Here is a 24,161-nt window from a genome sequence, read left to right as displayed (position 1 = left end):
TAGCCATTTCAGGGCCAGACCCGTTACTCCAATCTCTCCCAGTCGGTGGATCAGGGTGGGATGGTCTACAGTGTCGAAGGCCGCACTGAGGTCTAGGAGGATCACTGCCACTGATCCTCCTGTGTCCAAAATGCTTCTGGCCTTCTCCACTGCGGTCAGGAGGGCGATGTCAGTGCCCTGACCTGGACGAAATCCTGTCTGGGAGGCCGCTAGGAGGTTGTTGCTTTCTAGGTAAAGCGATAGTTGCCTATTTACCAGCTTCTCTGCGATCTTGCTGTTTCCGGGGAGAAGGGATATAGGCCTGTAGTTGGCAAAGTCCTGCGGGTCTAAAGAGGGTTTTTTCAGCAGACCTTTGACTGCTGCTGCTTTCCAGCTGGGTGGGACAATGCCCTCTGAGAGAGAGGAATTGATCAGGGCTGTGAGGGGAGGGATGATGGTACTTGCCACTTTTTTTAGGAAACGAAGGGGGGCAGGATCGAGGGGAGAACCACTTTTAATTGCGGCCAACGTGGTTCCTACCTCTTCCGTTGTTACGGGTCCGAAGGTGTCCAGGGAGGGTTGGGGGGCTGGCAGCAGTGGAGGGTTGGCGGTGGTGATGGTAGGGTCCGGCTGTGTGGGGTCCTGTTCGGGAGGGGGTATGGTAAGGAGAATGTTTTGAATTTTCTCGTCGAAGAAAGTGGCTAATTTTTGACATTTGATTTCAGCTGCTTTGGGATCGAGGGGTTTGAGTGGGGGGTCGGGGGCATGGAGTAATTCTTTTAGAACTACGTAGGTTTCGTGAGCCGAACAGGCCGCGTTTTTAATTCTGTCCTCGTAGAAACTGGTTTTGATGCTACGGAGCTCTTTTTTATAGGATTTTACCGCGGCGCGGAATGCTTCTTTACGTTCCTCGGTTTTTTCCTTCCTCCAGATACGTTCATATCTTTTGCATGCCTTACGTAGCAAATTGAGTTCCGGGGTGTACCAGGGTGAGGGATTAACTCTCTTGATATGTCTAAGAGAGTGGGTTTTGGGCAAAATGGCGTCCAGCGATTGGGTAATCCAGGTACTGAATTTTTTGTCCCCTACTAAGGTGTTATTGGGGGGGTGAGGAACGTTTTCTCGAAGTTTGGCTGCCCAGATGTCTGGTTCCAATTTTTTCCATTGTCTGGAATACGTTCTGATTTTTGGGGGTGGCGGGGGCACAGTAGTAATGTCCCAAACCAGGGGAACCAAAAAGTGGTCCGTCCAGGGAAGGGGGATATGGTCTAGGGATCTAAGGTTGGGGATGTTGGAAAGAATGGGGTCAAGCAGTTGCCCTTTTTCGTGAGTGGCCTGTGGATTTTTAAGATCTAGGCCCATTGAGGTGAGGTCCTGTAGTAGTTCGTTGGCCGGTTTATCGTGTTGGTCCAGGAAATGCACATTCAGATCTCCTAATAGGAGGTAGTTGGTAGTAGATGTGCATTTGATGGAGATCTGGTCAACAATTTTGGTCGGAAAGTCCCCTAAATTGCCTGGTGGACGATATATCAGCGTTCCTGATATCGAGGTGACAGGGGAGATTGTAATGGTATAATGGTAACTTTCATAGCCCTTGATGTCGCCATCAGACGTTCTACAGGTGAGGGTGTCTTTGAGTATTATTGCAAGTCCACCTCCTCTGCCCTCTGGTCTGTTCTGTGAGCACATAACGTACCCGGGGGGGAGTGCTAAAACGATGTCTGGTCCACTACTGGGGGTGAGCCAGGTTTCTGTTAAAAACAGAATATCTAAGGCATTGTTGGTGATTAGGAGATTCACTTCTTGTGCATGTTTCACAAGCGACCTGCAGTTAAGTAGGCCTAAGTACAAACCTTTTGATGCCCCGGTCTGATTGGCGGGGTTACAGCGGTCACAACCGGAGAATTGTGTGTTGCTGGTTAGGATGCGCGGGCAGGAGGAATGTTTATTGGTGTTCAGGGCTAGCAACTCAGCCCGCGTGTAGGTCAGGTTGTTAGGAGCTGCCACGGCCAGAGTGGCTGGGCCTAAGGCCGGCTGGGCCCGGACGGGCCCAGACGGGCTTGCCTTTGGCGCGCCTTCGGCGCGCTGACGGCGCGCCCGCTGCGCCCGTCCGCTGCGCGTCCGGTGATTGCACATTTTTGTAGGTGGGAAGGGGGCGGGTGGGCGTGGCCTGAGAGTGGGCGTGGCCTCAGTTCCTCGCCGTGAATGGCGTCCAACTGTTTGTTTTGTTCCTGAATCGGTGCAGCGAAGGGGTCGCTGTTTGGCGTGTCTCAAGCCCGCTGCAGAGGTGCCAGCCGGGTGAGTGCGCAGTTAAAAATACAAGTTATTTAAGCGTGACACAGAGAAAATAATTTTTTTAAAATTCGGTCGTCTCCCGGCTTCCGCCTCAGGAGATTTAGCAGTTCTAATTACTTAGCGCTGTAGCTCGCGCTTTTATACTGTGGCGGGTGGGCGTGGCCTGAGAGTGGGCGTGGCCTCAGTTCCTCGCCGTGAATGGCGTCCAACTGTTTGTTTTGTTCCTGAATCGGTGCAGCGAAGGGGTCGCTGTTTGGCGTGTCTCAAGCCCGCTGCAGAGGTGCCAGCCGGGTGAGTGCGCAGTTAAAAATACAAGTTATTTAAGCGTGACACAGAGAAAATAATTTTTTAAAAATTCGGTCGTCTCCCGGCTTCCGCCTCAGGAGATTTAGCAGTTCTAATTACTTAGCGCTGTAGCTCGCGCTTTTATACTGTGGCGGGTGGGCGTGGCCTGAGAGTGGGCGTGGCCTCAGTTCCTCGCCGTGAATGGCGTCCAACTGTTTGTTTTGTTCCTGAATCGGTGCAGCGAAGGGGTCGCTGTTTGGCGTGTCTCAAGCCCGCTGCAGAGGTGCCAGCCGGGTGAGTGCGCAGTTAAAAATACAAGTTATTTAAGCGTGACACAGAGAAAATAATTTTTTAAAAATTCGGTCGTCTCCCGGCTTCCGCCTCAGGAGATTTAGCAGTTCTAATTACTTAGCGCTGTAGCTCGCGCTTTTATACTGTGGCGGGTGGGCGTGGCCTGAGAGTGGGCGTGGCCTCAGTTCCTCGCCGTGAATGGCGTCCAACTGTTTGTTTTGTTCCTGAATCGGTGCAGCGAAGGGGTCGCTGTTTGGCGTGTCTCAAGCCCGCTGCAGAGGTGCCAGCCGGGTGAGTGCGCAGTTAAAAATACAAGTTATTTAAGCGTGACACAGAGAAAATAATTTTTTAAAAATTCGGTCGTCTCCCGGCTTCCGCCTCAGGAGATTTAGCAGTTCTGGACCAAGGTTGGGCATTCAGGACCAAGGTTGGGCTTCGGTTGGCCTTCAGCCTTTCAATAATAAAATAGTTTATAAATAATAAAATAGTTTATAAAGCGCCTGGTGACGCCATCCCAGCGTGTCCCCGAGCTGAAGACAGTAAGTTATCAGAGGCATCCAGACTTCTCCCGAAACCCCCCCACAAGCCCCTATTTATAGTTTATATAGGTGTGTTTTTAGCATTGTTCTGAATTTTGTTTCCGATTCCTCCAGTCTTAGGGATGTGGGGAGAGCATTCCAGTTTTTTGCTACTATATATCTAAAAGAGCGACCCCTAGTTTTGCTCTTTTGTCACGGGGGATCATCAGCAGTCCCATCCCCTCTAATCGGAGGGCTCTGGTAGGCTGATATCTACATACTAGATCCAACAAATAGGGAGGGGCTTTACGTTGGAGTATCCTGTGGCACATTAGGAGGGCTTTGAACATCACTCTCTTTTTGATCGGTAGCCAGTGTAGAGCAGCTAAAGCTGGTTTAGAAGCTGCTCTTCTGGGGAGTCGTAAAACGAGACGCGCTGCTGTATTTTGGAGGACCTGTAGGCGCTTTAGACCATGTTCTGTAGCCCCCAGAAACAGAACATTCCCGTAATCCATCCGGGAGGTCACCAGCGCCTGGGTCATAGTGCGTCTGGCCTCTAGTGGGAGTAAGTCCAGGGTTCGATTTAGTGTTTTCAGGACTCCAAAGCATTTTCCTACGAGGCGACGAATGTGGCCTTCGTAGGATAAAGTGTGGTCCATCCAAATACCCAGGTTTTTGGCTTCTTTACAAAGAACAGGTGTCGGACCCAGGCATGTCGGCCACCAGTCTGGGGACCAACTCAAGTTGTTTCCTCCCACCACCATTACCTCTGTTTTGGATCCATTTAGCTTTAGGCAATGTGCATCCATCCATTCTGCTAATGCTTGCATGCACGCCTTAAAATTCGATGCTGCCATTTCAGGTGCTTGAGACAGCGAGATCAGTAGTTGGGTGTCATCAGCTTAGGATAGAAGTTCTACTCCATATGCCTGCACCACTTCGGCCAAGGGGGTCATATACAGATTGAAAAGCATTGGACTCAGGGCCGAGCCCTGAGGAACCCCCTGTTCCAAGGCCATTTCAGCTGATCTGCAAGAGCCTTGTTGCACCATAAAACTTCTACCTATGAGGAAGGATTTCAGCCACCCCAGTGCGGAGCTGATGACACTCGCTCTAGCTAGACACTGTAGTAAGATGGAGTGGGCTTCTGTGTCGAATGCCGCACTGAGGTCAAGCATCACCAAGGCCATGGTGTTACCGGCATCCGCCCCCTGTCTGAGGAACTCAGTCGCTCTCAGGAGAGCTGTCTCAGTGGAGAATCCCACCCGGAATCCAGATTGCGAGGGGGGCAGGGATTCGTTTTTTTCCAAATGTGTCATTAATTGACCATTTGCTACTTTCTCCGCAACCTTAGCTAAATAAGGGAGCAGAGAAATGGGTCTTAAATTTTCCAGTGAATCCTGGGCCATATTGGATTTTTTCTTTAAAGGGAGCACAATTGCTTTTTTCCAAATTTCTGGGAGGTGTTCCGTGGAAAAAGAGACCTGGAGTAGATGCCTAATATACAGCTCCAGTGTCGATAGACTTTCTCTCATTACCCTAGGAGGGGCTGGATCGCGGGGGGAGCCTGATTTAATTCCCTGACAGATGCTGGAGAGCATCTCTGGAGGAGGAACTGAAAAAGATGACAGTCCCCATCAATATTATCTGCTGACCTACTTACTACAAATTTCGTACCGGCTGCAGGTTTGTTGGAGAAGGTATCATATATTTTCCTCACCTTTCCTGCAAAATACTCAGCAATTTTGTTAGATTCTGCTATTGAGTCAGAGTGCTGGGTGGTTGGGGCACGTATCATCGAGATCTCTTTGAAGATTTTAAAGAGCTCCTTCGATGAGTTTTCTGCTTCCCCAATACGAATCTTATAGTGAGTTGCCTTTGCTTCACGTATCATCGTTTGATATTTTTTCTGAGCCTCCTTGTATTTTAGCTTACTTAGAGGGCAAAAGTCTATTCGCCAACTCCGTTCCATTTTTTTACATGCCGATTTAGCCTCTTGTAGCTCAGGCGTAAACCATGGAGCTGATTTCCCATTTCTGCACCCTATTCTAGCGAGATGTATCGGGGCTGTCTTATCAAGTGCTTCGAGAATGCGCTGTTCTAATCTTTTGAGAGCGAGCTCACAATTGTCGCCTCCCGGTGGGCCCCCATCTAGCAACAATTCATTGAACACCTCTTGGGAGAATTGTTTCCATTTGCGTCGGGGGTATCTTTTATTCTCCGCTAGGTGAGAGTCAGGGGTTGAAATAAGAATTTTAAATGGGACTAAATAGTGGTCTGACCACGGGATCGAAAGGAGAGTGTCAGTCATTATTCCATCCCAGCTACCAAATACCGGATCTAATAGGTGGCCATGTTTGTGAGTGGGCATGTGTTTTTTTTGGTCCATTTGTAGTGCCTGTAGATCTAATATCAAGTTAGCGGCTTCCTTGTCCTGTTCATCATCAAGGTGGATATTAAGATCTCCTAACATCAGAAATCTGCTCTTTCTGGTTGCCAGATGAGCAATGCCCTCCAACAGGCTACCTTTAAAGTTTTTTTAGTCCACCTGGGGGTCTATAGACAAGAATCCCTGATATAGAAAATTGAGGCTCCAATTTTAGTACAAAGCAGCCTGCCTCACAATTGTCTATATTAATAGCTTCTAGGGTACCTTCCATCGGTGATTTAATAACAATGGCAATTCCCCCCCTCTTCCTTCACTCCTGTCTAGTCTGGCCAGTGAGTAGGAGGGTGGGATAGCTTCTATGATCTCTGGATCAGAGTGTTCCCCTAGCCAGGTCTCCGTTATGAAGCGAAAATCCAATTTGCCCTCCAGAAGGAGATCCCAGATCTGAATGCTGTGCTTCCTTAAGACCCACAGTTAAGCAGGGCTCCCTGGACGAATCTATTTGTTGATCCACTTGATGAATCTTTTGTAACTCTAAAAGAACAGTGTACACAGTTGCGTAGAGTCAGAGCTTCCATAGAGTGCCAACAGGGCTCCTCTTTAGGAAGTTGTATTTTTTGCAATTCCTGTTTGTCATATTGAATGTGTGTTTGCCCTGTCTGTGCAGAGATCTTGGCCCCAGGTCCCATCCGGTCGCGGACGGGCGCAGACGGGCTTGACTTAGGTGCGACTTTGTATTGAGACAAAGGGGCTTTCATTTCTGATATCAGTCTGACTACTGCTTGGATTTGTTGGATGTGGTGTGGACTTCGCGCTGACTTTGATGCTTTGTCTGTGATTTGGGGTGCACAGATTTCGAGACACATGCAGCTGTTGCCATGTTTGCATGAGCCAAGGGCCCAATTGGCCTTGCCCACCATGTTCAGTTTCTCTCTTTCTCTCTCTCCCTGTCTTTTGATGAGTGTCCGACACACCTTATTATCTTGGATATTGTCTTGTAGGCTGTGAGTCACAGATTGTCTAGGGATGTCCCGCCATGACTCTTCAAAATAGTTGTTTGTTGACAAATTAGGATGTGACATTTTGTTTGGTCTTTCAATGGTGAATGTATGAATCAGGATTTTGGTGCTCAGATGTATGTTGATTGTTGACATTGTGCGACATCAGGTGGGTGGTTTAGTTCATGTTTTCGTGCTGTTGATGTGCAGTGTCTTGGTCCGGGGGAGGTGGGGGGTGCCTGGGGTGGAGCCTTTGGTCCTGGTGTTGGTGGCGGTGGGTGTTGTGGCCCTCTTTGATTTCTGGCATTCATGTTCAGTGGCTCCATGGCATCTGTTGTTCTTCAGCTGTGGCTCTGGGCTGGGCTCTCTTTTATGGTGCAGGTTGTAGTCTGACTTTGCATCAGGTCGGAGCAGGTGTTAGTTTACTGGTGCTAATGCGCCTTATCGCATCGCATGTTTTGTGATTTTATTGCAGATCTGGCTGGTTATTGAGAATGCTGCGGTGTGGTCTTGTCGCTGCTTTTTGCATGGGAACGCCTACCCTGCATCTCATTAGCGATAGTTGCCATGGTCATCTATGGCGATGTTTTTTGAGGATGCTTTAGCTGGAAAACTGATGACATCAGCTGTTTGCACCAGCTTGTGAATGGTGTGATATATTTATCGTGACTTTGATGGGATAAAGTGTTGATAACTCTGCGATAACTCCATGAGAATATGCCCATTGTGTATACAAATCCATGGCTTTGAGGGATCAGGACTACTTTCCATTTCCTCTAAAGACTCTTGTCCAATTATTCGATTATTTTCTTTCTCACTTTGGATGCTCACAGTACTCTCTGAAAGTTTGGCACTCAGAATTTAGATTTCTATGAAAAGACTAGGGTTCTGTTATGATTTATGAATCTGTATTCCGAGTCTTCATGACAAAATTATGCATTCCACTGTAATGTTTTTAAATGATTCTGCATGAAACCTCTGAAACTTAATTGAAATCTAAATCTCAGTTCTTGATTGTTTCCAGTTTCTAATTATGATTTGATTTTGCTATGTTTCAGTTATTAATGAGGTAGGGGGCTCTTACTCCTAGAACATAAGAAGATTTGTGAAATTGAACTACCCAAGATAATGTTGAGGTTCGTACAACATTGGGGTTCAGGATATTATTGGGGTTCGGCTCCCAAAAACAGACTGATTTATGAATCACTTTGTGAGGGACAGGGAGTGGCGTAACACTTAGACAGACTCTGTTGCTTGATCCCCGCTAGATCTGTCTCAATTTTAGAAGTCAAAGATAGCAATTTTAAATACCGGAAATGTTGAAAACATTTGGGGCCAGATGCATCATGCATTTTGCTCCTCGTAAACGGGCCGATTCACAGAATTGTCCCATTTGCGTTCCCAAAAAATGCATTTCTGATCCAGCAAACCCAATTTTGCGATTTGGGCGCAAAACATTCGCATATTAATACCTACTTCTTGTAGTTGGTAACCCATTTGCGAATGTTAGCTAAATCATTTTTTAGGAGCAGGCAGTGGTCCTAAAATTTTTCTTTTTCTTTTTTAAACCCATCTCGTTTTCCTTTAAGGAAAATTGGCTGCATTTAATTTTTTAAAAATGCGTTATTAAAAAGCAATCAGAGAAATGGTGGTCTGCTGAGCCCAGCAGGCCACCATCCCTGTGATTCTTGTCATTCCTAAGGGGTCGCGAATAGCGACCTTCCTCATTATTATTCCTGAGGTAGGTCAATTGGGATCCTCTAGGAATCACGGAAAGTGTTAAACACACTTTGAAGCATTCCGTTTTGCGATTTCCTAATTGCAAATTGCAAAGATTCGAGATTAGGAAATCACAAAACATGGCCTTCATACATCTGGCCATTGGTCTAATAAGAAATGACAGACAATGAAGTCTCAACCTCAAATGTTTTATTTTTAGAATTTTTGTCAATAAGCCGATATTTCAATGTCGTCAAAATCACGTAGTCAATACATCAGAATTCAAGAGTCAGCTAAAGCGCATAATCAATCGAGAAATCAGTAAAGTTCAGATTATCAAAATACAGATCTCCTATGAAGGGGATCAAATCCAGCATATATTTGCCTTCTAAAGCAGATGGAAAGGGCTTGTGCACATATCAAGAAATCACACTTGTATATAGTGTTCAAACCAAAGAATTTCCTACATCAATACAGTAATGCATGGTTCACAGACTCAAAATCAATTAGAATAACACAAACGTGAAGCATTTAGAACTGAATACATTCAACAGGATTATCATAATTCTGCTACAGAGCTTCTCACGTACAACATCTGGACATGGAAGAGTAAAGCTACATAATATGTGATTCTCTCTGGTACAGCCAAGTTTAACATTGAGTGTGAATCCCATACTCAAGACAGTCTGTGAAAGGCTTCGTCCCAGGGACATATTTGATTTCATCCTAGTGGTAAATGAGAATACAAATGTATTCACTTGGGACAATGAGCATCAAGTTAGTATGGAGTTTGAGGATTAGTTTTCCTTTAGTTAGCTAGAGTATGAATCTTGAGTTAATGCACACACATTCCTAGTATTTTCTAATCAGGGGTTAAAGCAAGGAAGGAGATGCTGTGGCTGTTTGCCGCAGGCCTCATTCTTTTCAGGGCCCTGCGCTGTCACTGCTCAATGTATTTACATATCACAAAGGAAAAATAGCCTGATTTTGTGATCCATTCATGATGAGGCAGGTAATGCCAGATGCCACTAGATAGCACAATATCACCGTAGGCACTGCCCCCAAAAATGTCCAAGGACATTATTTTCCTTTTGAATGAGATGCTATCCGACAGGCCCCATGGAAATTACTGCATGTAATAGAAGGTATTCTTTGCAGTCTTCATAATCATACTTTATAAAAGGAACTTACGAACAACCCCCTATCAGGCATCACACAACATATAGAATCTAGGCTCATGTATTGGAAATAACAGGGCATGATCTCACATTCAGAATACAAGTATCTTTGTGTACCAACTCCTCGAGCACCTTGTATTTACGCACTCCCTAAAATCCACAAGCCAGGGCCCTTCCCCCCAGGGAGACCAATTGTCTCTGGAATTGGATCCCCTACGGATCACTTGTCCGAATAATTGACGTCTTCTTGCTATCTCTGGTTCACAAAATGCCGTCATATCTCAGAGATACGGGGGATCTTCTCTGCAAATTGGAGTACAAGCAGTGGACGGAGGGATTATCCTTTGCCACGTTTGACGTCTGTTCCCTATATACCAGTATTCCCCAAGATATGAAGCTAGAGGCACTTAGGGACACACTTTATCAAAGAGGCGCTACTATGTACGACCATACAGAGATGTTGCTAGATTTTACAGATAGTACTAGGGAACAATGTGTTCTTATATCAAGGCACGTGGTTTAAACAATCCATGGGTGTCCCCATGGGATCTAAATTCTCCCCATCGTATGCTAATCTGTACATGGGGAGATTCGAGGCCAAACCTTTGTGGCTATTTGGAACCCCGGAATTGACAGAACTTATAGTGTATTGGACACGCTATATATATGACATATTTGTCATCTGGGCAGGCAGCGTGATCCAGTTTGAGGCCCTGACGAAATATCTAAATAGCAATAGCTACAATTTGAAATTTACCTCCAAACATGACAAATCTGAAATAGAATTTTGGGATGTTATCATCTACATCAAGGACAATAAAATCATGTTGCGACTATGTAGGAAGCCTAAGGCATGCAATGCTATATAGCAAACCTCTAGTGCCCACCCTACAATGCAGTTCAAAGCAATTCCTTTTGGTAAAATGACCAGACTCAGGAGGAATTGTAGTAAAGAAGATGTATTTATTCAGGAGTTGATGTATCTTGAGACAAGCTTCCAAAATAGAGGATACCCTTCAGATGTGTTAAAACAATCCAGACAAAGAATGCTGCAGAAAACCAGACATGCAATACTAAAAGAGTCAAGTAGCAGACAACAGAAGAAGAATAGGGATATAATTAGTCTTGTAACAAATTACAACTCAGAAAGTCATCAAATATACAAATCATGAAGAAACATTGGCACCTTCTAAATTTAGACAGCTCAATGAAGAAGTTTGTTTCACCTAATCCCTGCATTGCATGTAGAAGGGGCAGAACACTAAGGGAACTTTTGTGCTCAAGCTATCTTCCCCCTAAATATACTAACCATACCTGGTTACCCTGCAAAACGAATGGTTTCTATAAGTGTGCACACTGCAACATGTGTCAATTTGCTTGCAATAAATTGAAGGAATTCAAATACAATATGAACACAACATATCAAAATAGTCAGTTTATTAATTGTAACACTAAATATGTCATCTGCGTTGTATCTGTGGCCTAAACTATATAGGTAGCACAATACGACTGTTGAAGGAGAGAATCCAAGAACACATGAGGGCCATCCGTAACCCTCTAGCTGTGCACTACAATAATAACCATCCCAACAGAACTATTACAGGTCTTAGTTTTCATGGCATTGCAAAAGTACAGCTTGATGCTAGAGGAGGAGACAGAACACTTACTTTAAAAAAAGCAGAAGCTTAATGGATTATCTGCCTTTGCGTGGTAGAAAGAGGTATCAGCATTAATTAAGAATTACATATCTTTCCTAATGACTAGATGAAACTGATAAGATCATGTCAATGTCTTTATTCATATACGTTAATCTTCTCTATGTCATATTTTGGGGATACATCTATCAACATCTGTGTTATTTACCATCTGTGGCCTATAATGAGAATATATTTTCTTTCTGACTTTCTTTGTATATAGTATTAGAAAACAATGGTTTTTCTCTTATTTGTTGAGAAAATGCATCGTAATACAATACGTACTATAAGTTGATTGTGAACAGGCTCAAGTACAGGAATCTGAATTTATTGCATGACCTGTATTTTTTTTAACTAAAATATATCTTTTGCCTTATATGACTGTATGCCTTCAAGTGGCTATGTAGTCATAAATGCAGGACATGATTGTCTGTGCATTGTAACAAAATCACAAGTTATGTGATACATTGTGATGACAAAGGTTGTTTCAGGTTAGAAAAAAAATATATACTTTTCTCCGTCGATTTTGGTACATGCCAATATGATAACAGGGGCTGTATGATTTCACAATAATATCTACTCACTTTTAGCTACTAGAATTTTTCTCTTCCAACTTCACTAATTGTTAATTTTACTATTGCTTGTTTTTCATTTTATAAATGTATTTGCATGATATATTTTTATGACTTCTATTTTCCACGTAAACATTTCTTTGACAAAATAAAAATTACAATCAGAATTAGGGTAGGGATACGGACTACAATAAAGAGATAACAAAAAACACCATTCAATAATGGCCGCCGCTCAACCAATAGAGAATGGTGACTGGTGATTGGTTGTCCATCTTTAATTTTTTGGAACCAACGTGGTGACGCCCTTTTGTCGGGAACACGTCATACGTAACTGCCACGGTAAAACCTAAAAAGGGGTCCAAAAAACGTTCCAACTCATCGAAGACCTACTCAGGACGGCCGCTACATATGGCAGAATTCGCGTGAACAGCTTAGTGCAAAACGATAGACAGCTTTAACGAGACAATGGGTACATGGTTTTTTAAAACGAGCACTCGCTACGGCATTCTTTGAAAATATAATGAGTGTGCCATTCTTTTAGCATTTGAATTAACAATGCATGATGGATGGCTTTTAACATAATCGAATCTGACAGTTATTTTACTCAAGCCTCAAACTGCCTGATGTACATCAGGAGAACTGTGTCTTAGAAACTTGTTTATCGGTTGTTTTGTGGACAATGCTGAAGCACCAAACTACGAGGCGCATGTGGCATTTGTAACAATGCCACAAAGGCAGGTTGTGCCTTTCAGAGCACAACATGACAGGCACCGTGTGGTGCCTGCCTTGTTGTACATTGAAATGCAGGGGGTACCAAAGGTACTCCCCTTGTGTACCCCCCACCCCCCAGAGTACCGGGGGCCCACAACAGTCCCCCGCAAGCAATCCCTGCATGCATTTCTGTGGCGACAATGCCACCACGGAATGGCATGTTTCCGCCCCCATCGTAATATAGTATACATAATATACATAATACATAATATAGTATACATCGTAATATTGAATCCTTAAAAGCGGCGGACAGTCTTTCCGTCCGCCCCGGACCCCCCAGCCATCCTAATATGGCAGGGGTCTTTGCTGCATGGATGGTTTGACCGGCCCAAGACGGCCAGCCAAACATTCATGTGCACTTACATTGTGCTCACCACTCTCCCTGCTCCTGCCGTGAGAGCAACACTGTCATGCAAAGCTGCTAGACATCAGGACAAAAAATATATAATAACGCTAGCTGTTATAATTCTATTTATCCCTAACTTTACTGCTAATAAACAAAAGGGAGATGCACCCCCGCCTTAGCGGAGGAGCATCCACTGCACAATAGACAGGCATAAATCTTTAGTAAAGTGGAATCAGTGCCTTCACTAAGTACATTTTATACTGTCAGTATATATGCTGATGTTTGCTGCAAGCCCCCACTGAGGCGAATCTCTTCTGTAGCACTATGCAATAGAGGCTGCTGGTTCTGGTAAAGCGTTCCTTAGCACCAAGTGGGAAATGAGTGTCATTACTGCCCAACCAGTCTCCTGCCTGACTCTTGAATACTTATTTAAAGGTTTGGATCGGTACGACCTCCTGCAGCCAGGGACTTGCAGATTCAAAGACATTTTAGCAGTAAGCACTTGCTTGATTTTGTACTTTTACAATACTTGATTTTGAAAGCCATACCTCAAAGCTTCATATTAAAAAAAAGACTGGAGAATTACCTTCAAAGTCAAAGACAATTTTCATACCATAGAAGAATATGCATGAGGGGCGTGTCAGTATGCAGAGACAGTCAATGTTGAGAACAACGGTAGAAAAAACAGAGGCATTGCAGTCAAGTTACGGCAGCTTCAATATGGCCGACTTACCTATGTAAAGGGGTGAGTTCCTTTTGCTGGCAAAATCATCAATGTACGAAATACCAAATGGCTGAATAGGGACTTCACCCACTCCGAAAAGAAACTGGCCAATGAAGAAGAAGGATATGACGTAGGTAGTCCCCTTTACGGACTGAGTGGTGCAACTGGAATTATTCAGCACCCGGCTGGTCCCATCCAGATGACAAATGTCAGTCAAGTTGCTGGACACACCTGCTAAATGGGAAAACAAATGATCAGGGACCTATTACAACTTCACATTAATGGGTGTTTTTTATGTTAGTTTAGGAGAAAATGTATGTTTATTAGAAAACAGAGCATCTGATTTCTCTTTACATATAACTAATTCCACTGTTCTTTCATATTGTAACAAATAGGACCAGTTCTAGGGTTTGTGGTGCCCCAGGCAGAATTTGAACATGTGAGGCCGGCCAAGATGTGATATTACAGGAAATAATAATAATAATAATATTAATCAAATTTGTAAAGCGCATGGTTACACTAGGCTCGTGTGTCCCCGTGCTGCAGTGCCATTCTAAGGCCACCCCCAGAAGAGGACCCTACAGTAAGGGCAGCAGACAAATCGTTTAGTCAGAAGGAAAAAGATAAGTCTCCAGCTCCTTACGGAAAATGGTCTCTGACGCCTCCAGTTGGAGTCCCTGAGGGAGTTTATTCCACTACTGTGCATTCCAGAGATCGAAAGGAACGGCCACCCATCCTTGATCTCCTGATGGTAGGAATACTCACCCGCCTGTCCCGCTAAATCTCAATTGGAGGGGAGGGGAATAGGGAGTTAGTAGGACGTGCAGGTAGGTGGCCCCTTACTTTGTGGGATCCGATGTAAGGGGATAATAAAAGAAACGGGCAGCAATTGAACATTAGTGTTCTGAAATTGTTGAAGCAGTTTTGCAAGAAACTACTTACCTAGTGTGAATAGCATTTAAAGGGCTAAAAATATGAATAATAATACTACCAAAATAATAATATATCTATATCTATATCTATATCTATATCTATCTATATCTATATCTATCTATATCTTTATATATATATATATATACATATATATATATATATATATATATATGTATATATATATATATATATATATATAGATTCCCGTTTTCTCATTATGAGAAGTTTTGTTGCCTCATGCACTCCCGTGTCCATAAATAAAGTACCAGCCACAGAGGTTTCACTTGATTGTGGTTTTAATCAGCATACAGCTACCAGCAACACCTTACGCGTTTCGGTCTCGACGGAGACCTTGCTCACAGGTAACTGAAATTGACATTGTTTAACATTTAAATAAAGTGTTTTTTTTAAGGGAATACATAACTTCCTGTTTCTCACACAGGCTTTGTGGGACATGTAGTTCACCATTTCCGTTATATTACAATCAATCATAGTAAAGCAATTTAAAGGTCACTCTCTTTGGGAATGAACTAATATTAATAAATAATATATACAACCCAAAATGAGGCCCTACGGTGGGCGTTTTCAAAACATGCAGAGAGTTAATGCCTGCTCTTCAACATCCTTTAAACCAAAAATTCAATTTTTTGGGTAATGAGACAAAATTAAGCCATTTGGTATCCAGTATCAAACAATAGACTTATTGGTCTCAAAGACAGCAGTGCTAATGTCTTGTATCACAATTATTCTTACGTGTCCCAAATTGTAAATGAGAATTAAAGAAACAATTTAAGGAGATTTATGTACAGTTTAAAATCAGGCAGGGTAAGTATCAGGGAGTCTCTGAACAATTTGAAGTTGCCATTTTACAGGTGGTAATGTAGTTCTTCGTCCTGATTATGCCCATGAGGGCTCAGAGTTCGAAAGTTCATAATGTGTTTGGATTCTTTTTGTCTCATCACTCGCTCTCGGTCCCCACCTCTTTGGTTGGGTCCCACACATTCAATTCCGTAGAAGATTAGAGCTTTCCAATCCCCTTGGTGTTCCTTCTCCATGTGCTTTGCCATGGCATTGCTGCGATCAGTGTTAATGGTGGCACGAACATGCTCCAAAATCCGAAGTTTTAACTCTTTTTTGGTGCTTCCGATATATTTTAGGGAGCAAGGGCATTCAAGGGCATATATGACAAATTGTGTTTTACAGTTTATCAGTTGTTGAATCTTCCAAGTTTTTTTATTTGCCATTTTTATTTCCTTGGTAGTTTTAGCTATGCAACAGACTTTGCATCCAGAGCATTTATAGAATCCTGTGGGTCTACGCCATACCTCTGGTTTCTTTTGTTCTTGAAAGTGACTGAAGATGAGTTTGTCTTTTAGATTTTTTGCCCTACGATAAGTCACATTAGGATGATCTCCTACGATTTCTGCCACTTTGGGGTCCATGTGTAGAATGTGCCAATTTTTTCACAGTATTTTGACTATGGCTTGATTTGTTGTTGAGTGTGTGGTGATGAAACGGATTTTCTCTTGTTCTTCCACATCTGGTTTTGGTTTGTCTCTGAGTAGATCAATTCTTTTTATACTGGAGGAGCGATTCAAAGCTGTTTGAATCCATGATGGATTATATTTCCTTTTTTCAAATCTTGTTTTGGCTAGGTTTCGGTGTTTGTGCCAGTCCTCTTCGTTAGAACAAATCCTTTTTATGTGGAGAAACTCTCCATATGGAATGTTCTGTATCAGGCTTGGTTGGTGGAAGCTTTGGGCGTGTAGCACCGCATTTGTTGCAGTGCTCTTGCGATGTAAAGTTGTATGTAGAACATTGTCCTTTACGAATATTTCTGTATCCAAAAATACAACCCTTGTATCACTGATTGTGTACGTGAAGGTTAACCCAAAGTCAGAGTTGTTGAGAGTTTCGAAGTAGCTTTCAAATTCTTCGTTTGTACCCTCCCATATTAGCAACAGATCGTCTATATATCTTAACCAGGCTATGGTTTTCTGTACCGCTTCATCGTTTTCTGATCTCCATGCCCATGTTTTCTCCCATTGACCCATTGTAAGGCATGCATATGAAGGGCTAAAAGAAAAGCCCATCGCTGTGCCTTTTGATTGACGATAAATTTCTTTGCCAAATAGAAAGATGTTTTGCTCAAGGCACATTGTGATCATCTCCATAAGCATATTATTATGATCCATAAATTGTATGCTTCTATCCATAAGGAAAGATTTGCAAGCTGCCAGGCCAATGTGATTTTGAATGTTCGAATATAAAGAAACCACATCCATCGTTATCAGTTTATATGAGGGTTGCCATGGAGTGTCCTGTAGCCTTCTCAACATGTCCCCTGTATCCTTTATGTAGGAGGTTAGGCCTTTGACATATGGTAGTGAGAATACATCTATGTAGTTGGCAATCGGTTCTAATAATGCTCCTTTTGCTGAGATTATTGGTCTTCCTGGTGGTCTAGTGGGATGTTTATGAATCTTCGGTAAGAAGTATATTGTAGCCATTTTGGGATGTTTGGTTTGGAGATATTTGTACTCCTCGTTATCAATTAATTTTTGGTTAAACCACGTTTCCAATTTTTGGTCTAGCTCTTCTTTTAATTTTGGGAGTGGGTTGCTTTTTAGCTTTTCATAATATTCCTTGTTTTGTAATTGTGAGTGGGCTTCTCGCATGTATGCCTCCTTGTCTAGGACAACGACATTGCCCCCCTTATCAGCAATCTTTATTTCAATAGTGTCATCTTTGCAAAGTGAATTTAAGGCTTGACGTTCTTGTTTAGTTAAGTTGTCCTTGGTGGGCGGAACTTTGAGTTGGTACAGATCCTTGACCACACATTCTTGAAAAAGATCAATTTTATTCCCTGGTGGTAGTTGAGGGTAGAATTTAGATTGTGGCTTCATTTTGGAGATTCCTGCTCCCAATTGTACACAATATGTTTGTACTTGTCCGCCCCCTTCTTGTGGGGTCTGGCTTAATTCCATCAGGTTAACAAAATGTTCAGCATCCTGTATAGGGGTTTGTAATGTTGGTTGGATTACGCTTCTTTTGTAATTCGCCATATCTGGTTTATCAATGAATAATTTGGCAAGTTTGATTTTTCTCACGAATTTGTAAACATCAATTCTTGTTTCAGCCAAATTCATGCCACTGGTTGGACAGAAATTCATGCCACGTTTGAGAACCTGTAGTTCTGTTTCACTCAATTGTTTAGAAGATAAATTGATTACTTGCAGTTCTTGATCATGAGACGTGTCGCATTGTTGTGCCATTGTCTGATCCTTTTCAAAAGAATTCTGATATTGCTTTAGCTGTTCCATTTCTTTCTCATGTTGCGTGTCATGGGTCCTACGCGGGGTACGCCAGAAGCTTGTGGCGTACTTTCGCTTGCCTCTCCTGGTTTGTTTTGGGGTGCGCTTCCCCTTCCCCTTCCTCTCCCTCTTCCCCTCTGGTTTGTATTTCTTGGGGGCCCCATTGTTTTTTCCCAAGTCCTTTGGTTGAATGCCAATTTTAGATCGTCTAAAAAAGAATTCCTTGCCCTGGCTTCTTCTATATATATATATATATATATATATATATATATATATTTATTTTTACTTTAAAACTGTATTACGTGAAAATACATTACATTAATCAAACAAGCTTAAAAAGCTAGCCTAGGTCGCTCCAAAACAGATTTGATTGCTACAATGTTCACAAATTGTTTCCAGATTAAGACATGATACAATTTCAAGTCATATTGTCCCAGAACTATACAGTGGAACTATAAGTGACTGCCCAGCCCTGCCTTTAAGCTAGTGGAGTTCAAGATAAAGCATTGGGGTTTCAGCAGGTTTGGGGATGGACATGAACAGAGGCATGCTAGATTGAGTGAGTGACCTGCAAGAGCTGCAGCCAACAACAGAAAGAACAGAATCCCCCTAAAAAGAAGATGAGAGAGCACTAATGTAATACACAGATGTGGAGTGGTTAATATATTGGCAGGCAGAAGCACCAAAGGCTAGCCCACACCTGCACACTGAACATCTAAGCATAAAAATGAGTCTCAAACTCCATTGTGTAGTGATGCAAAGAGCTGAACTAACACAGATATACAGATGAGATGGCTAAAAGGGAAAGCGGAGAAAAAAAGATGACTGCTAAAGCTATACTGGGAGCCAGTTACTAAAGAGATACATTAAAGCAACAACACAAAAAGGGCTTACTATAGTAGAATATGTGCAGGTTACAGCTATACGGAAAGGAAATGTAGCAATGTGGAATAGGTAGGGTGGGGGAGGTGGGCCTTGATATGCAAAATAGCACTAAACTAATACTGGACACTTACGGTTAAAAAATAATTAAGTAACATTTCCTTAATATCGTAGAAGAAGCCTCCCAAATTGTGAAGGGATCAGAACTATGCCACTCAACGCATATTTAGCTTAATACGAAAGAAACACATTGCACCCGCCCTAAGGTAATTCCATTTGATATTAGGTAAGGAGATAATTGAATGCAAGACCTTTGCAAGACCATTTCCATCATCCACAAGCCACTCCCCTCGGTACTTAACCAAACACTTTGGTCTACCAACCTCTAATGCATAATCTGGCTCTCTGAACATACTGGCTACCTACTCTCGTAGGCTCAGTGTTTGGCAGATCACCCCATAGGCATTGATACACTCTATAGAATGCTCCCTCACTTCTCAGTTGTCCTCCACCTTACAGCACCCATCTTCTGTAAGCCCCCCCTTCTCCTCCTCAGCTCCCACATGCAAATTCTAACTGTGCTCCTGAAAAGCAAGCTTTCCCCAGGCCTTGATGTCACTCCCTGAGGTTTGGGATTATTTGTTGTGGAAGGAGGTGCAAGCCATACTGTGCTTGACCAGACTGGCCCGTTGTCAATCTGCACATGACAAGGAGCAGGCTGGCTATGTGAGCTCAGTCATATTGACTCTTCACACCAACTCAATGGCTGTAGCATGCTTTTAGATTGTGCGGCAGCGTCCAAGACAGCCCAGTTTATCCACAGTGATAAAAAGAATCAAACCAAGTGGCCCAGCCATAGGCTCAGCAGTCATCTGTGGATTCTCTGCCTCTCCTACTTGAATCTAACACCTTCCGAGGCCCTCACAGGACAGACTATTGTCCATTCTCACTTTGCAGGACACTTTGCATACAAAGAGACATTGTAAGATGTTTGTTGGTTACTGTTGGTCTATTAGTCACAGAACACATTTTAGTTTTTCATTCCATTACCACCTGATTTTAAGCAGTCCCTTGTAAAATACATAGTTAGGCAGCTGGATAAGGTGCTTATCATTTATGCTTAACACAACATACTGTACTTGAGTTTCAATACCTTTATGACATTTGAGAGTAACATTTGACTGCTCGCTATTGCCACTGTTGGAGAGACAAGTTTCTAAAAGGTATAACTCTTGAACAAATAAAATAGTCAGTACTGAAACAGCCATCATAAACACTGGCATCCTCCATAGATGCTGCAAATTAATCACCTATTGCCTCTGACCCAAAGTAAAGGTCTCACAATATACTTCAGCTTTTTTCCTTTTACAGAATATATTGTGGGACATTTGAGAGGAAGGTAACAAAGATATATCAGAAGATGGGGAGAAGTTTTAAGTCTGATCAAGGTTGTTTAATGTTTACATGGGTATCAAAGTATGATGAGGCAAGCAAGATATTGCAAAAGAAGTTCAGGACAGGAGCTACGATCTCTAAATCTCCAGTCAGGAATTGGAAGGAAAGGGTATTACTGAGAGTGAGATATAATAGAAAGTTCAAGAGGGGTAACAGAGTACACAGAGAGCATGATTCAGCAGACACATTGAGGATGGACATTTTTTAAATATGTTTTACAAGTAAGTAAAGAAATAAGAATTGCAAACTTTGGCAGTGGGCTCAATGGACTGAGCAACACACAATGGTTCAACATTTTTATCTCTTCTCCAGTCTCTCACTTTGTTTGCTGATTTTGCCCACTCACATCTACGTCACCCCTCCTTGCTCTACTTTTCACCTCTTCTCTCGCCCAGCCTATTACCTTCTCTTGCTGCTTCCGCCCCTATGATATCCACTTTATCCCTGAATCATCTCTCCATTTTTCCCAGCCTCTTTTTGCTGGTTCCCTCCTATGTCCACTTCTTCCCTCTAATGCTGCTCTTTACTACTCTTTTTCCCCAAGCCTCTTACCTTATTTCAAAAAACAATTTGATGGACAGAATGTAGATCAATGTCTTACATTCACCCCAGTACAAGGATCTGGGCCTAAATCCATCGTTTTTTGCACTCCACACCACCCTGGGTTAGATAATGGCTTTATGCAAATCAGCTCTGACCCTGTGCCCCATGGGAACAGTCCAGTCCGAACTACACAGCCATATCTTTCCCAGACAGCTGTGCTCTGCCTTTACATCCATCTTCCCCTTTCAGACTCACACTCTACAAAGGTTTTTTACTTTTTTGAAAAGATTCTGCCTCTGCTAACATTACTCTCTTTTGAAATGCTATTATAGTTGGACAAGCTACTGAAAACTCCTGCCAGAGGCCTGGCTCTGCACAGCTCAAGAGCCTCCCGGAGCCTCAAGTCAAAAATTAGCTGAGCTTTCAAAGGAGGCAATCTTGCCTCGTGGTTACACTGCCCACCATGCATCAAGGGGAGCCAGGCTTCAATCCCAGTCTTGGCTCAGCATCCTCTGTATCCAGGCAAATCTCTGTGCTGGAAAACAAAATGACTGAAGTCTGTGTCTACTGTGAAGCACCCCTTTGTCCATGGCCAGCGTTCGTGCTATGTAAAACTTCCAAAAATACAATGTGAACCCCGCATGTCACTTAGATTCTAGTCTCATCCTCCAAGAATTAAAGATTAAATGTTAAGCTTGAATGTCATAAAGAAATTTCCATGTATTTGCCCAATTGCACAGTGAGAAACTGACAAATCTAGGATCAATTTTGGCTTCCTTGCTTGACCAAATTGTATGATTGAAGGCAAATAATGTATTTCACCAACATCCATTTTGTTCATTATCACACAGGATAGCATATTCAAATAAGTGCAGTCAGGGTGTGCGTTGTACCTCTTGAGTTTGATGTAATAGATTGTCTTTTGCTGCATGTTTCTTAAAAATATACCCCACATATAATTCATTTTGTTTCTAGCTCAAATGCAGTTATACCCCAAAACCGGTCCCATGATGCTTGTTTCTGGTCCAGGGAGGACCTGGCCTGGCAGTTCAGGCTGGACTGTTCCCATGAGGAAAAGGGTCAAGACTGATTTGCATATGGCTGATTTCAAACTGGGGAGGCATAGTGAGGAAAATAATGATGGATTAAACCGAGATCGGTAACTGGGGATGAGTGGTTAAAAGGTTTCTGTACTCCATCCATCATCTTATTGTGTTTGCTCTAGCTCAAATGGATCAAACGTTACTAAAAACACAGCAACACTTATCGATGCACAGTGGAAAGCTCTTCGCAAGGATTAGCTGGTCATCTTTCACTTGGTTATTGCCAAATTTGGGTGACTGACAAACAAATGAGGTAGTATCACAAAATGTGTTCCATTATCCAACATGATTTGCCTTTTCATGCCACATAAATTAGTAAACCCTGCCACCTAATTGTGTCCTTTCTTGTCACATAATTCCAGTGGCCCATACTATTTTCAGAAGGGCAGGGACAGCAATGTTTTGCAGTTCATGTTTAAAAACTCTCACTTGTATTAAATATATCTCAATGATGTAATATAATCCCATGTACTAAGGTACAATGCTTCTGTGGGTAAAGAAATGTCCTTGTAAAGATAAACTACAATGCCCATTTTATGTGATAATTTATTTACATGCCTTGCTTGAAGAGGATGTGGCATTACACCCAGAGCCACTGACTTTAGAGTTGGAGCACATGCTTTGAGTCTTGGTATGCTAAAAGACTGTTGTAATTATGAAAACTGTAGATCATACAGTCGATAGTTAGAGAGCTCATTGATGCAAAGCTTTCAAATACGCAAGGGGGTCGATTCCGATTCAGGAAAAAACACTCCGAATAGCCGTACGGAGCATTTTTCCCGTACGAATCATACCCTGAAACGTCCCCGTACGTATGATGAAGTACGATTCGCACCAGGAGCAGAACTCCGTACGAATCTTACAAAGACTGTACGACTCTAATCTCCGCACGATTCTCACTCAGAACCCGCTGTACTCGACATCCGTATGGTTCGAAGCAGGTTTTCCTGACCCAGCAAGTACGATTCGTGTTGAGTACGCACCGTACGATGCTTTTTTTACGGGAGCCCAAAATGTCCGGAGATGCAGAGTTCGCCTCGAAACAGGTACGGAACGGCCCCCCGGGTACGGTGTGTACACCCCATGTCTGCAGGTGCATGGTGCATACCCCTGCGATCATGGGGTGTACGCACCGTACGGTGTGTATGTGGTTGTTTGGTTGTCCGTACGAATCGCCCTTACCTGATGTGGACCGTGCGAATCGCATCCTCATACCCCGGTCCGATCGTACTCGTCGGGTCGTACAGCATGTTTACGAATCGTACGGTTCACTGTGAGGGTTGGTGTCATATGGTTTCACCCATGCAATTCGTACGGTTCGCGACGATTCGGACGGATTGGCGAGATACGGATCGTACTACGCGATTCGGAATGACGTGTACAATTCGTACGGAGACAGCTCCGGATACGATTCAGACGGACGCTTTTTTTCCCGAATCAGAAGCAGCCCCAAAATGTTACAACCCATGTCAAAAAACATTTTTCCAAAATAATTATGCTATAAACAAGGGGGCCTAACAAGAAGCAAGAACATTCTTACGTGAACCTAATTGTAATCACAGCAAGGTCACCAAATGCTCAAAGTCAGTAGTATTTTAAACATGAGTGAAGGCACAAAGATCTTCACTTTAAGAAAAGCGAAATAGACATAAGAGGCTATTTTTTATGAATTTTTATGATGCCTGACTTCCTTTCCTCCATCCTAGATGATGGGACATGATTCTTTCTTTTGTTGTGAGGCATGCAGGACACCCTTCTTTGTATTCACGCAGGCGCAGGCTCACTTCATACCTAAAGGCACTTAAAGTACCCATCTAATTGCAGTTATCATGCAGCTGCAGTGATTTGAAATCGGAAACCATTTCAGCACATTGTTGCAAGGCCCTGGGGCGAGGGCACCCTTCTCTTAGGCTACACAGTGCTGCACTACTGTGCTCCTTAGGCCTCATAGCCCTTTTGATTTTTGAAAGGCAGTGCATGGCCCCTTAGTTGTGTTGGTATGAGAGGGCCCTGGGCAGCTGCCCATACTTCCCATGCCTAGCGCCAGCCCTGGTCACAAATGTACATTATTGAAGCAAAGTTTTCCAGAAGAGATATGCTCCATAATATGGAAAAAGCGTTGCGGAACTCAATTCAACTTCAGCATGCTTTTTTCATAACTGACAATTTAAA

At 43.1% G+C, this 24,161-nt stretch overlaps 1 protein-coding gene across 3 annotated transcripts in view; it reads right to left on the bottom strand.

Annotated features, from left to right (window-relative positions):
• Nucleotides 1-24,161, bottom strand: part of LOC147693577 (solute carrier organic anion transporter family member 2B1-like) — a 617,951-nt gene that overhangs the window by 375,270 nt on the left and 218,520 nt on the right. For 2 of the 3 annotated variants that reach the window (XM_086933807.1, XM_086933809.1), the window contains exon 5: nt 13,769-13,993. In XM_086933807.1, the coding sequence (XP_086789933.1) occupies nt 13,769-13,993 (225 nt within the window). The remainder of the gene's footprint in view (nt 1-13,768; nt 13,994-24,161) is intronic. The other variant, XM_086933808.1, reaches the window with a different exon arrangement.

This window comes from Lissotriton vulgaris, chromosome 8 (assembly GCF_964263255.1).
Source record: "Lissotriton vulgaris chromosome 8, aLisVul1.2, whole genome shotgun sequence".
Classification (NCBI taxonomy): domain Eukaryota; kingdom Metazoa; phylum Chordata; class Amphibia; order Caudata; family Salamandridae; genus Lissotriton; species Lissotriton vulgaris.
The sequence above is the reverse complement of the archived record's forward strand: the minus strand, read 5'-3'. Positions and strand labels throughout refer to the sequence as shown.